The 15,712-nt window shown below is 40.7% G+C and overlaps 1 protein-coding gene across 1 annotated transcript in view; it reads left to right on the forward strand.

Moving 5' to 3' along the window:
- The window catches only part of Tmem244 (transmembrane protein 244), a 78,594-nt gene extending 63,175 nt beyond the window's left edge, over positions 1-15,419 (forward strand). Inside the window, 4 exon segments of the mRNA XM_052751580.1 lie at positions 3,628-3,737; positions 6,406-6,479; positions 12,449-12,574; positions 15,367-15,419. Of these exon segments, the coding sequence (XP_052607540.1) occupies positions 3,628-3,737; positions 6,406-6,479; positions 12,449-12,574; positions 15,367-15,419 (363 nt within the window).
- Positions 15,420-15,712: the final 293 nt, after the last annotated feature.

Below are 15,712 nucleotides of genomic sequence, written 5' to 3' on the forward strand. Positions count from 1 at the left end.
AGTTGGTTTTAAATTGAGTCCTTCACTTGGGTGTCCCTGATAGTTATCCACTCCATGTCATCTTCCTCGATAATAAAAAAAAATTAGGAGATGCTACCATGAAAGTTTTATAGTATTGTGACTTTACTCCTGGGAGTAGGCTCTTAACTACCCAAGAAAATAAAAACTGGGATTCTAGCATTGCAGTCTACTTTCAAACTGGCTCTGGGAAGGCTGGCTGTCTAGAAGAATGAAACTAGATTCCTATCTCTTACCCTGTACAAAAATCAACTAGAAATATCTTCATGTAAGACTTGAAACTAACAGAGAAAAACAGAAGAAGCCATTCAAGATACAGGATTAGGCATATTCTGAAAAGGACGTCTGTAGCTCAAGAAGTAGTAGAAAGAATTGACAAAGCAATTGCCTCACAGCACAAGCAACACAAGAATAAAGACACCGACTACAGAATAGCACAACAACTTTGCAAATTATTTATCTGATAGAATTAATACCCACAATGCATGAAGAACTCAAAAACTGAAAATGCAGAAGAACAAAATTATGCGATCAATAAATAAATGACCTGAACACCTTTTCAAAAGCAGTACAAAAGACCAAAGAGATATAAAAAAAAAAATGTCCACTATCACTAGCCATCAGAGACATGCAAACCAAAACTGTGTTCAGCTTCATCTCATCAAGATCAGAATGGCTATTGCAAAAGGAAATATAATCCATGGAAGTAAGAACGTCAAATGCTGGCAGGAATGTGGAAGAAACAGTCTTTATACATGGGCAAGGATGTAAATTAGTACAGCCGCTACAGAAATCAGTTTGGAAAGCCTTCAGAACGTAAAAATAAAAATGATGCACGAACCAGTTATGCCTTCCTTATATACAAAAGAACCAAATTCAGTAACACAGGGTGGAGAGCTGTGTGCGCATTTGATGTGGTACCACTCAGGACAGGCGTGTTATGGAATTAGCTTGTTGCCCATCAGTGCATGAATGGATAGAGGAAATGTGGTACACAGATAGAACAAGATACAAATCCACTATAAAGAATAAAGAATGTATGTCTTTGTCAGGAAAGTTGTGTTCTTACTAAGTGAAATAAACTGAACTCAGAAAGACGCATATTCCCTGTATCCTCTTGTATATTTAATCTGAGAGAGATGGACGGGGAGAGAGAGAGGGGGGGGGGAGAGAGAGAGGGAGAGAGAGAGAGAGAGAGAGAGAGAAGTGGGGGGGGGAGAATAAGGAAAAGGGAAGAGGAAGATTCCTGTTAGTGAAGAAGAAGGGGATTGTGGAGAGGAGGGATTATCGAGAGGGATGGCACGAATGCCATCAAAGTTGATTATATGCGTATGCGACAATGTCAGCATGAAATAAGCATTTTATGCAAATAATATGAGCAAAAATGTGCATGGGGATGGGGAGCTAGCTTAGCTGATAAAGTGTGTGTAGCCCAAGCATGAGGATCTGGGTTCAGATCCCACCCTATGTAAAAAGTCAAGCATGGGGGTGGGCATCCACAAGCCGAGTAGAAGGACAGAGAGCAGTTGATCCCCAGAGCTAAGCTAGCTATTCAGTGAAATCAGTGAGAGGCACTTCCTCAGGAAATCAAGTGGAGAGTGGCAGAAAAGGACACCTCACAGTGATTTCTGGCCTCCATATGGACATGCATACACACACACACACACACACACACACACACACACACACACACACACACACATACACACACACACACACACACACACACACACACACACACACACACACACACACACCATGTACACGTATATACAACACACACACACATATACATGTACAAAATGTGGCCATCGTGCATCCACGTGCCTGTGGATGTCTCTTGGAGAGAAAATGATGAAAGGGAACAAAGTGTTGAGGGGAGAGACCGAGACTCAAGAGGGAGCAGAGGTTAGAGCATAAAGCCTGAGAGATATGAAAGGATAAGGATGGGGATGAGTATGGAAGGCAGAGGGAAGAGTTCTGCTGTGTAGGTATGGGGGACATAGAGGCCGAGACTAGGAGGGGGTTGAGAAGAATGGGGTGAGTCTGAGTGGTGCCGCTCCCAAAGGTCCCAGAACTCCAGAGTCTGGATTCACACGTCCCCCGAGACAAGGTTGCTCATTCATCTTTAGATAGTTGAGAGAGGTAGACTCTTGATAAATCTGTAAATTCAGTTCCGCAGTGACAAAATTAGATGTGGTATGCAGCACTGGTGACTTTCCCCTTGGTTCTAGTGGACAGGGCCTTCTTTACGCAGGCCCATTAGGTTGAATGAATTCAATGAATCTATCACCCGGGGAAAACTGATTCCTAAAGTATTGTGTGTTGGCTGAGCAAAAAATGATTTTAAACTAATTCCAAAGCAGGGCGACTAAATAGAAAATTTCCCACATGAAATGTTGACATTTTAAAGAATGTGTTTTTGAAGACAGATGATGGGTTCAGGAGGTTTTGATTGTTTCTTGGATTTTTAAGTGTTTCTTCACACGAAACACCTATTTATATGTTTTGCTCATTTTTCTCTCCATTTGTTTGCCTTTTGTAGGAATTTATATTGTAGCTATCAAGCCCTTTCCTGTGATATATATGTTTCAAATATTTTCTCCCAATCTCTTCCTTGGCATTTAAGACTTTAATCCATTTGGAAATTTATTATGGTATTTGGTACAAGACTAGAATCTAATGGGATTTTTTTTTCCTAGCTGGAAGCCAGACAATTTCACATCTTTTATTGAATAATCCATTGGTCTCCATTAATCTGTATTGCTTTTTGGTGAGACTCACATGTAGAAGGGTCCATTTCAACATCATCTATTGTGTTTTAATCAATTGCTCTGAAAATTCTTGCAAACAGGCTTAGCCACTAATTGCATTATTATATGTGTGCAGGGGATGGTTATTTCAAAATGACCTCTTATTATTATTTTTAGTATTATATCTGGGGTTTATCATGATTTTGTCAAGTTAGGATATAAATATTGGTGTGAGAGTCTACACAATTGATTGTCAGCTCGAGAGAATCCAGAGTTACCCTTGGAAACAAATCTATGCCTATGCCTAGGAGGCGGTTTGTAGATTGTGTTAATTGAAGTTGCATGACACACCTGACGTGCGGGCAGCATGGGTCCATGGCTGGGGTGCTGGACTATACACAAAGGAAGAATGATCTGCCCGCTAGTGTTCTCGCCATCTCCGTCCTGAGTACAGACACATGACCAGCTTGCTTCAAGCTCCGGTCACCATGCCTTCTGTGCCCTGGTATACTGGACCATCACACGATGAACCCAAATAAACCTTTCCTTCCTGGATTTGCTTTTTTTTTTTTTGGTCAAGTATTTTATCACAGCAACAAGGAAAGTGACAAACACAATTGGCGTGTAGGAGATCTCTTTGGATAAATGCAGGGTAAGTGGTATGGCTCTCTGGACTGCATTGATCCTGGGTGTCATGGTGTGACATGGCAGCTCATTCTGTCTGCAATACCAGGTACTCTGAGTCCCCTTTCAGCCTCAAGTCTCCAAGTCATATGTAGTTTACCAATGCTACACATTAGTTATTCTTCTTTTCCTTGTTAAGTAAGTTATTGTGCTCAAAAGCTCAGACCGATAGATCTCTCCTTCCGATTCCCTACAGGTTGCTCTGCAGAACCTTTTGGTGTGTGTCATCTTATTCTACACTGTTTACTGCCCGTCACTGACCATGTGCTGCCACTCAAGGGGGTGGCACGTTGTCTTCAAACATGATTTAAAAGTGGACATGGAGTAAAAGGAGTTCATACTTAATGGCATGGCTTGATGGATTATAGCTTGTAGACTCTTGACGGCATCTAAAATTTTGTCTTGAGAGTAAATACAAACTAACATTCTGCTATTAAGAATGACCAAAGTCAGTGCCATGAACAAAGCTAGAACCAGGCAGAATTATTTCATACTGCAGGAAAAGTGAAGCCATGCTCTTAGGGCTGGTATTGAATCAGAGAGAGTTTGCACTAGACATCTGAGAGAGAGCCCACATTCATTTAAGAATTCCCTAAAAAAAATACTGGACATAAGTTTTTACTGTAAGCCAGGGATGCATTCTGGCCCAGGTTCTTACTAACTTCCTGATTCACTTTTTAGAAGATCAACTGATTGAATTGTGTGTGTGTGTGTGTGTGTGTGTGTGTGTGTGTGTGTGTGTGTGTGTATCTGAGTTTATGTGCATCATGCCTAAGCAGGTATTTGAAGAGTATAGATGAGGGAAGACGCCCTTCATCTGGAGTTACAGGCAGTTATGAACCACCTGATGTGGGTGCTGGAAACCGAACCAAACCTGGGTCTTCAACAAAAGCAGGGAGCACATTTAATTGCTGAGCCATCTCTCCAGTTCCATTCTTGATTTGAAATAAGAAGTTCTCTTATTTCAGTGTCTACATTTGTCTAGGGGAAATCATAATCTACAAAAAGGGTTGTCATGAGGACAAAACGAGATAATCTGGGTGCTTTAAAATTACATTTGTTTATTTATTACCTATGTGTATGTATGTGGGTGCATGGACCCACACCCAAGTGGCAGCTTTCTCTTTCCACCATGAGGATTCAAGGGCTCCAACTGAGGTCATCAGGGTTAGTGAATTTACCCACGGAACAGTCTCTCCAGCCCAACTGGTAGGTTTTAATGATATAATTTGTCAGTTTGAGGCATTTTTGCCACATAATTTTTTATCTTACTCTAGTAAGATATTTTTCTCTACAAATTTAAGTTGCCAACACAATTTCCTTAAAATAAATTATATATACTTACAATTAACTTTCTATAAATTGAGTATTTATGTAATTTAATTTTACTATGAAAGCAGAGAATTCCATTTCGCTATGCAAATTAATCCCCAAAATAAATCAACTGACTTTTGCAATGGAAAGAATGTTATTCAGGATGCTTGCTGACAAACCCACTGAGGAATGTCCAGTGTGTATACTCATAATCTCAACTGTGGCCTTGGGCTAGAGATAGTAAAAACTATGCATACTCTTCCTGGCTCTCCAAGCAAAGCAGCTGAAGATTTCGAGTTAATGTGAGTCAGTGGTGAGGAATTTTTGTTTGTTTCTTTGTATTTGGTGGGGGAAAAACAGAGTGTCTGTGCAGTCCAGGCTGGCTCCAAAGCTCCCTGTGACTCTTGTCTGTACCTCGCTATTGCTGGGATTATAAATATGTACCGTCACCAGAAGTGGTGGTGCATGCCTTTAATCCCAGCATTCAGGAGCAGAGGCAGGCTGATCTCTCTGAGGCCAGTCTGGTCTATAAAGGAAGTTCCAGACAGCCAAGGCTGTTACACAGAGAAACCCTGTCTCAAAAAAAAAAAAGAAACAACAAAAAAAAACCAAAAACAGACAAAAAACCAAAAAATTTGTACCATTACACTTAGCTTTTGTTGTTTTCATTGCTTTTAAATAAATACAACTCAAATTATGTGCAGTATTAATGTTATAATAGGTTAATTGTTGGTTATTGTTTGTTTTGAGACAAATTCAGGCTACATAGCTCAGGATACCCCAAATACTCAGTCTTTCAGCCTTAACTTTTCAAGAACTGAGATTTTGGGTGAGGGCTGCCATTCCCAGCAAGGATAAAGAATTTGAGATAATTGGACCTTAAAGTTGTTGACAGCAGCTAACTGGTTGACCAGCTGCCCAGGATGTCAATCCCCATTGTAGTCCAGTCCAGGTGTAAAACTTACAGACTCAGCTCTAAGAACAGGAAGGAATCTCACAGATTAATCTCTTTACTTTATGGTGAAGAACTGAAACCCAGAGACCTTAAATGATTTATCCAAGTTCACAGTTATAACACAGGCTTAGTTTGGCTTCCAAGACCCTGTTCTCTCCATATTAAAGGTTCTCCTCGTTTACTGGACAGAACTACCACGTTTACAGCTGAGACCTTAAATATAATTAAGATTCCTTAATGATAAAAGTGGATTTAAATTTATTTATTGATTATTACTATTACTATTATTATTATTTAAATAGGTGTGTGTGGTTGCATGAGTTTATGTACACCATGTTTGTGCAAGAGCCTACTGAGGTCAGATGGAAGTCTCTGGAATGGAAGTTAAAGATGGTTGTGAGCTGCAAGGTGAATGCTAGGAACTGAGCTAGGTCCTCTTCAAGAGCAATAAGCACTCTTAACCCTAGACAATCTCTCTAGCCCTAACAAAGTAGATTGAATTGAGCAGAGAAGGCAATACAGACAAGATGTTCATTGGTGGCCATCCTGTCAGCCAGTTTCAAAATGTGCTCAACATAGGTGAATCAAATGTCCTCGTATGTGAAGAGTGAGGCACAAAGCTTCGCTGTACAGTTCAGATTGATCTCCCTCTGAGCAAACTTTTCATTTGTAATCTCTCAGGGTGTGGGAACCCGATGTCCTGGCACCATTTGACTTCAAAACACGTCCTTCATGGCTCAACACAAATTATAAAGGTAATTGTTTTTTTAATCTTTTAATCCTGATTGATAAGTGGACAAAATGCAAGCAACAATAAAATATTTTCTTAAGTAGAAAGTGGGAAAACATTAGGCTTTTCTTTTGATTATCCGTATATGACATCTGACTTCATTAGGAAAAGTAGCATCAAAATTTTTTATGTGGAGTCCTCGAGGTGGCCCAGTGAAGCCTGAAAACCTTGGAACCATGGGAACTATGGGAACCATGGAACCCAGGTGATGAAAAGAGAGAACCAACTCCTGCAAGTTGTCCTCTGACCTTCACATGTATGCAGGTCACAATAAATAATACAAAGACATTTAAGCGACTATTCTTAGGATGTGGATAAGAATAGAAGAATAGCATAAATGTAGGGAAGGAGTTAGAATTTTCACATTCTTTTTTTTGGGGGGGGGGTATGGGTTTCTCTGTGTAGCTTTGTGCCTGTCCTGGATCTCACTCTGTAGACCAGGCTGGCCTTGAACTCACAGAGATCCGCCTGCCTCTGCCTCCCAAGTGCTGGGATTAAAGGCATGCACCACCACCGCCCGGCGAATTCCTCACATTCTTATGTAAATTTAATTTTATTATCATCAACACACACACACACACACACACACACACACACACACACACACACACACACATATATATATAGAGAGAGAGAGATCGATAGATAGATAGATAGCTTTGTGCTATTTTTATCCACACCTATTGGTGAAATTATTAAGGCCACTCCACGTAGTTAAAAGGGAGGTTTATTTAATGGCGTAATTTACAAATGAAGGGATAGGCAGGTTGCAGGGTCTGGGAAGGATGTAGCGCAGTCCGGCGGTGTTCTCTGGAGAACTCTTTTCGGTCCACCTCCAGCGTCCAGGGTCTGGGAACCAAGAGAAGGTGGCGCTGCCTTGTAGGCATGATAGTTACCAAAGCCTCAATGGGGGTTGGAACTTCCAGACCAAAGCTGGAATGGCTACCCACTACACACAGCTGTCACTCTTACTCATTTGCCTCTTCCCAACTGCCCTCCACCATCTTCCCCTACCTCACTTTTCCTGGTCTGCTTCTCCTTAAGCTGTCGTGTCTTGCTGCATGTATCCCATTGCAGTAAACACATTTTAAAGAAAAGGGAGAGAAATGACAATGGATTGACATACAAAGTCTTTGTGGGGTACGAAACAGAGTGAAGAGGAGTTTGCACGGTGTCGTTTCATTTTTGAGGAACAGACACCATGGTGTGCGTGGAAAGAAGCCTAGAGAATTCTGCATCGAGCCATGCTCTCCCAGCGGTGGTGACAGAGAACCTTCATTTACTGCTTTGCACATTCCTGCTTTGTTTTCTTTTTCTTCTCCCAACAGTGCAGACTTGGTTGCAAAGGAAATGTTCTGTAGCACAGAAGAGGGTGACTGGGGTTGGTGACAATTGATTGGATGTTTCAAAATAGCTAGTGGAGAGATCTGGAAGGCTCCTACCACAAAGAAATAACAATGTATGTCTGAGATGACAGATATGCCAGTTAGCCTGAACTCTCCGTTACACATCACCTTCATGTATCAAAATGCCACACTGCACTCCATAAATAGACATAATTATCACGCATCAATTAAAAAGTAAAAAAAAAAAAAAATCCACTTTACTCCAGGGGGAAACATTAAGAAAGAAGATACTCGGGCGGTGGTGGCGCATGCCTTTAATCCCAGCACTTGGGAGGCAGAGCCAGGCGGATCTCTGTGAGTTCGAGGCCAGCCTGGGCTACAGAGTGAGTTCCAGGAAAGGCTCCAAAGCTACACAGAGAAACCCGGTCTCGAAAAACCAGAAAGAAAAAAAACTTAGAAAAAACTTGTCTCTTTTAAATTTAATATGTTTGCGCAATAAATAACCTGTAACTCACAAATTCACAAGCCTGGTGTGTTAATAGGTGAACCCCTTACTCTGATTATACACAAAGCACACTTGTTTTGGGGCATTCATGATGAGTTTGCTTCATTTTTAGAAAACTCAAGTTTAACATCATTTTTCTTTGTAAAATAAAACACATAAACCAGGAGAGCTTAAAACACCTAGATATAGAAAAGAGAAAAAGGAAATAAATCATAAATGTACTCTCTCATTGCAGTTATTCCTAATATTATGTTAAATTTCATCCTCCTTTTCAAAAAATGTATTGTTGATTCTTTAAACATTAAAATTCACCAGGAAACCACGGAATGATCTTTTCTGGGGAAAACTATGGAAATGTACAAACTTGCCTGAAGCTAGAAAAAAAAAAAACAGATTTCAAATAAATATGATTTGTATAGGAAACTTGGTCAGCTAGAATTACTGAATTCTAATAAAAAGTTTAAGATGCCTTCTTCCAATGGATAACCTTGTTTTGGGGGCCATTATTGATTCAATTTTGGGTAGCAAAGAATCTGTCAGAGCAAGAGATATTTATCGTAACAAGGTAGAAGATGTCAAGCACGCTGTTAACTTTCTCTTCATGCACTTCCCTATTGAACTGAGGTGGTTTTTGCACTGAGACTGCAAAAATGATAAAGAGTTAGTTATTTTTTTTTTTAAAAAAAAAAAGTCAACTATGGACCATACATGTGTTTGGAATAGGGGAAAGACTTCAGACCCATCTGTTCGTTATTTATTCTTGCCTTTGGGTCAGTCAGTGAAGATGGGATGCCACAGGCTTAGTGGAGGAGAATGTTTACATACAGTAGAGGTCAGTGGAGGTCCTTGGGTGTCTAACTCAGGTTGCTTTGTTATTTTTCTGTTAGGAAACACGGATATTTGTGCACAAGTAAGTCCTTAACCTTGTAAATCTTTAATTTGGGGGCTTTGGAGGATGAAGGTTAGTTAGACCGCTTTAGTTTTGCTGCTTTGAGAATCTAGGCTTGTCTGATTGGGAGGTAAGTTTCCTGGCAGTCTCAAAGCTCTGGCCTTGGATTTAGGGTCAAGTTTCTGGTCTGTTTCAACAGTTCTGTTGCCCTGAAGCTCAGATGTAGCAATGGCAATGGGAAATGTGCATCCAGTGAGCCTGTTTCATGACTAATATCTTTCTGCTGTGTTGCACAGGTCAGTCTAGATAAACCAGTAGTCTGTTCCCAACCCTGCTCAGTGTCCTTGAACTCTTCACTTCTAAGGTGATACTGACTTGCTGGTACCCTGACCTCAAGTTCTGTACTTTGAATTGTGTTTGCTTTCAAACCCTGAGCAAAGCTTAAGTGTTCTTCATCAGTACATGCAAATACAGCTTGTGACAAAAGACAAAATTCACCTTCTCCAAGCAGCTTTAAGTTAACTTATAAAATCAAATGTTGACAATAGAAATCTCTCTAGAATGTGTGTGGGAGCCCACAGAGGTTTCCTTGTGAGCTCTGAGCTCGTTTTACCCAGCAGGGCTGCATAAGGGGATGACTTGATCACATGAGTGGTGACCAGGTGTTTGGAAGGGTCTACACTTGGCTGTGCGATGTGCTTTGATCTAGCAAGGGGGAGGTCTTTTGCCCCACCCCTTGGCATTGTTATAAAAAGCCCTTTTGAAGCGACAGAAGGGGCCATTGGATATTGACCCAGGTCCTCCCGAAGCTATCCTGTGTTTCTGTCTGTCTCATCTTTGCTATCTTTCTATCTAAAATGTTTCTTATTCCTCTCTCCTGCTCATAGGAACCCTTTAAAAAGGTGGGAGGGTCTCCCACAAATGTGGGATGCGGTGGCACAAACCTTTAAAGAACTTGGGAGTCACAAACAAAAAAAAAAAAAAAAAAAAAAAAAGATAAGCCGGGCGGTGGTGGCGCACGCCTTTAATCCCAGCACTCGGGAGGCAGAGCCAGGCGGATCTCTGTGAGTTCGAGGCCAGCCTGGTCTCCAAAGCGAGTTCCAGGAAAGGCGCAAAGCTACACAGAGAAACCCTGTCTCGAAAAACCAAAACAAACAAACAAACAAACAAGAACTTGGGAGGCAGAGGCAGATGGATCTCTGTGAGTCTGAGACCATCATGGACTACATACCAAATTCCAGGCCAGCCACGGCTACATGGTCAGACCCTGTCTTTTTTTAAAAAAAGCTTAGGAAGCAGGAGGAATGTGTACTAGGTGACATCAGTAAGATGCAGCACAATACTTCCTTCCTTGGTTTTAGTGTGCAGAACAGGATGAACTGATGGACAGCTGACTTGATGGACAGGCTGACCTGATTTACATTAGTCAAAGGGATTTCCATGCCATAGAAAAAGGAGTTGATGTGAATTCTCCATTCATTTTCCAAAACCTATTGAGTTAAATGGAATGAGACTGAAGAGGAGCATGAGGGATGCCTTCAGAAGACATTGCCTGGAACTCGCTTGCTAGATGTCTTTCATATTCTCCTCTGCAATTTCTGGTTTGCTAGTTAATAAATTACCTCCACACAGTAGGAAATAGGGTGATTATTTCACTTTCTGCTCTGCAAAATATCACATTTGCCTGCCTACATTTATTGATTCTGGGATTATATGAACACACCAATCATTTGATAGTTTTAAAGTGAAGGAAAGGGAATTTTTATAGGACTAGTATTATTTACAAAGGGACTTTGGTGGCATATCAAATACATTTGTTAAAGTTGGATGGATCTCTTCCTTGAAACTATTATCATCTTTAAAAGCCACCAAAAAGGCAAAAGGCTGTCCTTTTATATGCCCAAGGCACCAAGATTTGTGGTCCTGACCTGTAAATAACTATTTTTTTTTATATTCATTCATGGAAACCCCTGTGTGACAACCAGTGGATTTGGAAGCATTTCCAGCTACACCTGTCATTGGTGAGGCTTTATTTCACCTATAGTGATAAACCTTGCTTCTCAGATGACTACCTGAACATACCAAATGATTCCACAAGCACAAAGGAACTTATTTCTAATTAAGCACTGTGTGTACCAAAAGAAAAGAAAATTACCATTGAATAAACCCATTCATCCTTTTATTTCTAAAACCCCAGAACTGAATTTTTTCATTAATTTCATTTAATGTTTCATACTTCTTAAAATTAGATTCACAACTCAATAGCTGGCCTGCATGCATGAACTGTGTTGTAACTTCAATGTTAACCACAAAAACTGTGAAACAGAAATTATATTTTGTTGTTGTTTTTTTAAACGTGAGAATAATGAAGATATAAAATGTCAGAAGTTCTTATCCACATTTGAATTTGGATAAGAGAACATTTGCAAAACTTATACCAAAAATACTTTGCACATATGTGTATGTATTTAGGAGTGACTACTTGAGCTTGGATAACCTATCAGGAGCTCCTCCCTGGGGAAGACTGATTCTCCCTCTCCTTGGAGCCACTAATGGCCTGCAGCTCCCCATCCATGGTGGCTTGTCAACTGATCGATGTAGTGGGTAGCTGCTCCAGCTTTGACCTGGAAGTACTACCCCCATTGAGGCTTCAGTAACGGTCATGCCTATGAGGCGGGCCCGAGAGAGGAGCCCTTAAGACCTGAGAACCAGACCGAGCAGAGTTCTCCAGAGAACAATGCCAGACTGCGCTACATCTTTCCTGGACCCTGTAACCTATCCCTTTACTTGTGAGTTACCCCACAAAATAAACCTCCCTTTTCACTATGTGGAGTTGCCTTAATACTTCCACCAATAGATCAACCTTGTGCAGGTCTTGTTAGGTGACCATGTGAACTCTGCAGGTTGTATTTATGTATATATACATACATATGCATATATATGTAACAATAACAATTAAAGAAAAAGAGGTCATGCATTTCGGAGGGAATAGGGGAGACATGGTAGGAAGCATGGGAGCAAGGAGTGAAAATGATAGAAATACAGTGTTTAAGTATAAAGTTCTCTAATTTAAAAAACGATTAAATTTAAAATAGTTCTTTGCAGATTAAGATTTCATGGTCATGTGTTAATTGCATTTCAGAATTGTTAAATGTTCCAAGCACAAATAATCACCTTCTTTCTTCTGTTTGCAGTCCTCTTAGTCTCAACAGAAGTCACCTACTTGGTTTGTGGATTGCTTTTTGCTCTGATTGTACAAGAATGGGTTTGGGATTAGGCAATTTCCATGAATATACTTCATGTACTCATCACATCAGCTGGTAAGCAAGATAAAATAGCAGAAACAAGGAAAGTGTATTACATCTGATGTATCAAAGCCACTCTTTCTTTTTATTTAAAATTCTTTTCATTTTACTTACCAACCCCAGTTCCCCCTTCCTCCCCTTCTCTCATCCCCATCCACTCCTCAGAGGGGGAAAGGCCTCCCTTGGGGAGTCAACAAAGTCTGGCAGACCAAGTTGAGGCAGGACCAATCCCCTTCCCTCTGCATCAAGGCTGAGCAAGGTATTCCACCATAGGTAATGGGCTTCAAAATGCCAGTTCGTGCACCTGGGATAAATTCTGACCCCACTACCAGGGGTCCCACAAAACCACTCTTAAGAGTTGAACTTGTGCTTGGGCAGGGAATGGTTTCCACCAATTCTTTCACCCCAGGGCTGTACTGACATGCAAATATTCTTCCTCTTTTCACATTCAGCTACCATAGGCTTACATAGGCTTTGCCTCCTTAATAATAATTATTTTTTTTCCCAAAATCTTTCCCTGAGACCAAAAAGATGAGGAAACAAAGAAAACCTAGTGTATTTACAAGTCAAAGGTTATTTTTCATAGTTCCAGTTCTGAGACAACAAAATGGCTAAAGAGGTAACGTTTCTGGTCACCAAGTCAGAAGACCTGAGTTCAATTCCTGGGATACACAGGGTGGACAGGAGAGAAATAACTCCAGCAAGTCACCTTTGGACCTGCACATGTGTGCTGTGGCCTGTGCATAGGTGTATTTAAAATGTGCATGTATGTAACATGAATCTTAAAAGGTTTTATTAATTAAAAAAAAAAAAAAACAAACCAGAGCCAGATGTTGGGGTGAAAGCTGAAAGATCAGAGAAACAGAACAAGCCAACCACATTCTTACCTCTATGAAATCCTCAGCCTCAAGAGAGAGACTTCCTGTTTACTCATGCCTTATATACCTTTCTGTGCCCTGCCATTTTACTTCCTTCCTAGTGCTGGGATTAAAGGCGTGTGCCACCACACCTGGCTCTGTTCCCAGTGTGGCCTTGAACTCACAGAGTTCCAGATGGATCTCTGCTTCCGGAATGCTAGGATTAAAGGCATGTGCTACCACTGCCCGACCTCTATGTTTAATATCGTGACTGGCTTTGTCCTCTGATCCCCAGGCAAACTTTATTGGGGTACACAATATATCACCACACATGTACACATGCACACACACACACAAACACACACACACACACACACACACACACACACACACAGATACACACACATGGGGGGACGAGAATAAACATTAAAGAGGAATAACATTTCTAAAATGTCTTTGTTTTTACTTTTTTGTTTTTATCTTGGGAGTCAAAATTAAAATACATTCGCTTTGCAGTTCTACCTTTTACTAAGAGGGAAGTCATGAGTAAGTCACACCTCCCACACGGATTTCCTTCACTGCAGCAGTGGGGAGACCTGGTGGGTGAACTTTCAACAAGATCCTGAGAAACTGTCTGGAGAGCAGTTAGCACATGACACTCAGTGAATGATAGATAGTTCCGTCCATCCCTTCGTCCAACTGTTCAACATTTACTCTTCTCTAATTTTTTCTCCTTTTCGATCCTCCATTATTATTCTTTTTTTTGAAAAGCATACTAAAGTGTGGATCATTTTCAAGCACTCTTCCTCGACGTTAACTGTTGCCTTATCACCAACTTAAACCAGTCTTGTGTCTCTAGTGCCTTGGTATATGGATGGAATGAGCTGCCACCAGCTCAGTAGCACACATGTCCAAGTGAATTGCTACTTGCCAGCTTCACTGCCATTAGGAAGTCCCAGCCAATTTATCTTCTAGCTTTAGTATCATCAGACACAAGCTCCCTATCTCTCTGTCAGTTTGTCAGAGAATCACTGGACAGTCCCCTTTCCTCCATGGCCCTCTCAGATTCTCTATTTTACCTTAGGGATCTCAGTTTTCTATAAGATAGCCACAAGATAGTTGTTAAAAAGGGGGAGCATTTGGGGGCACCATATGGTCCAATCCTTAAGTTCAAGAGGAGCTATTAACTCTGGAACCAGAAAAATTGCTATCAAATTGCCTGATACATGCCATGTAGAAACTGTTGAACAAATGCTTGATGGAGTGCATCTAGATCAAAGCCAGCAGTGTGGTGGTACACACCTGTAATCCCAGCACTCAAGAGACAAAGGCTGGATGATCACAAGTTCTAGGCCAGCTTGGGCTACATAGCAAGATTCTCAAAACAATTAAAACAAAAGAGAAGTGGTTCAGAATCCCTAGGGTGCGAGGCACTGGGTGCTTAGCACAGTCTTGGAATCATCACTATTGCTTATTCCTCCAGATGATCTCCAGACAATTCAGGATGCCTTTCCTATGGGGGGTGTTACAAACATTCACCTGAATAAATGAATGACCTTCTACAGAAGTGGTTCTCAACCTTCCTGGTGCTGCGACCCTCTAGTACAGTTCTTCACATTGTGGTGACCCCCAACCATAAAATTGTTTTCATTGCTACTTCATAACTGTAATTTTGCTACTGTTATGAACCATAATGTAAATATGTGTTTTCCTATGGTCTTAGGTGACCGCTGTGAAAGGCTCATTTGACCCCCAAAGGGGTCATGACCCACAGATTGAGAACTGCTGCTCTACAGCAAAATAAATTTTGGCTACCTAGTTTCAGGAATTCAGACAAAAATGTGGTCATGTGGATATGTTTGATCAAACATAAATATCTCTTGGTAAGTTAATAAAAATGCATGCTTTTGTACATGAACGTCAGCATTTTTTTTTCTTTTTCTATTGCAGTTACGTTGGAATTCCCCTTGATGTCACATTGGTGGGCTGCTTTAGGTACATGAAGGGCTCAAGTCTAGATCCTCTAATGCACAAAACAATGTTAAGTAGAATAAATGCTGGAAATACACTTTACCTTAGGCATAGATTTTATTACATTATTCTAAGATAATTATGAAGTTGTCGGAATTATAAAAAACCATTACAATTTTATTAAAGATAGAATCTACTGGTTGTCTCTTCTGGCACATACATGCTCCCAGGACAGCCCACATGTAATCCACACCAGACATGCTGCATTTTTAGCATGTGTTTGAGTCAAAAATAGATCAGTAAACACACACACACACACACACAC

This window comes from Peromyscus californicus, unplaced genomic scaffold, assembly GCF_007827085.1.
Source record: "Peromyscus californicus insignis strain IS unplaced genomic scaffold, ASM782708v3 Scaffold_22__1_contigs__length_63687245, whole genome shotgun sequence".
Classification (NCBI taxonomy): domain Eukaryota; kingdom Metazoa; phylum Chordata; class Mammalia; order Rodentia; family Cricetidae; genus Peromyscus; species Peromyscus californicus.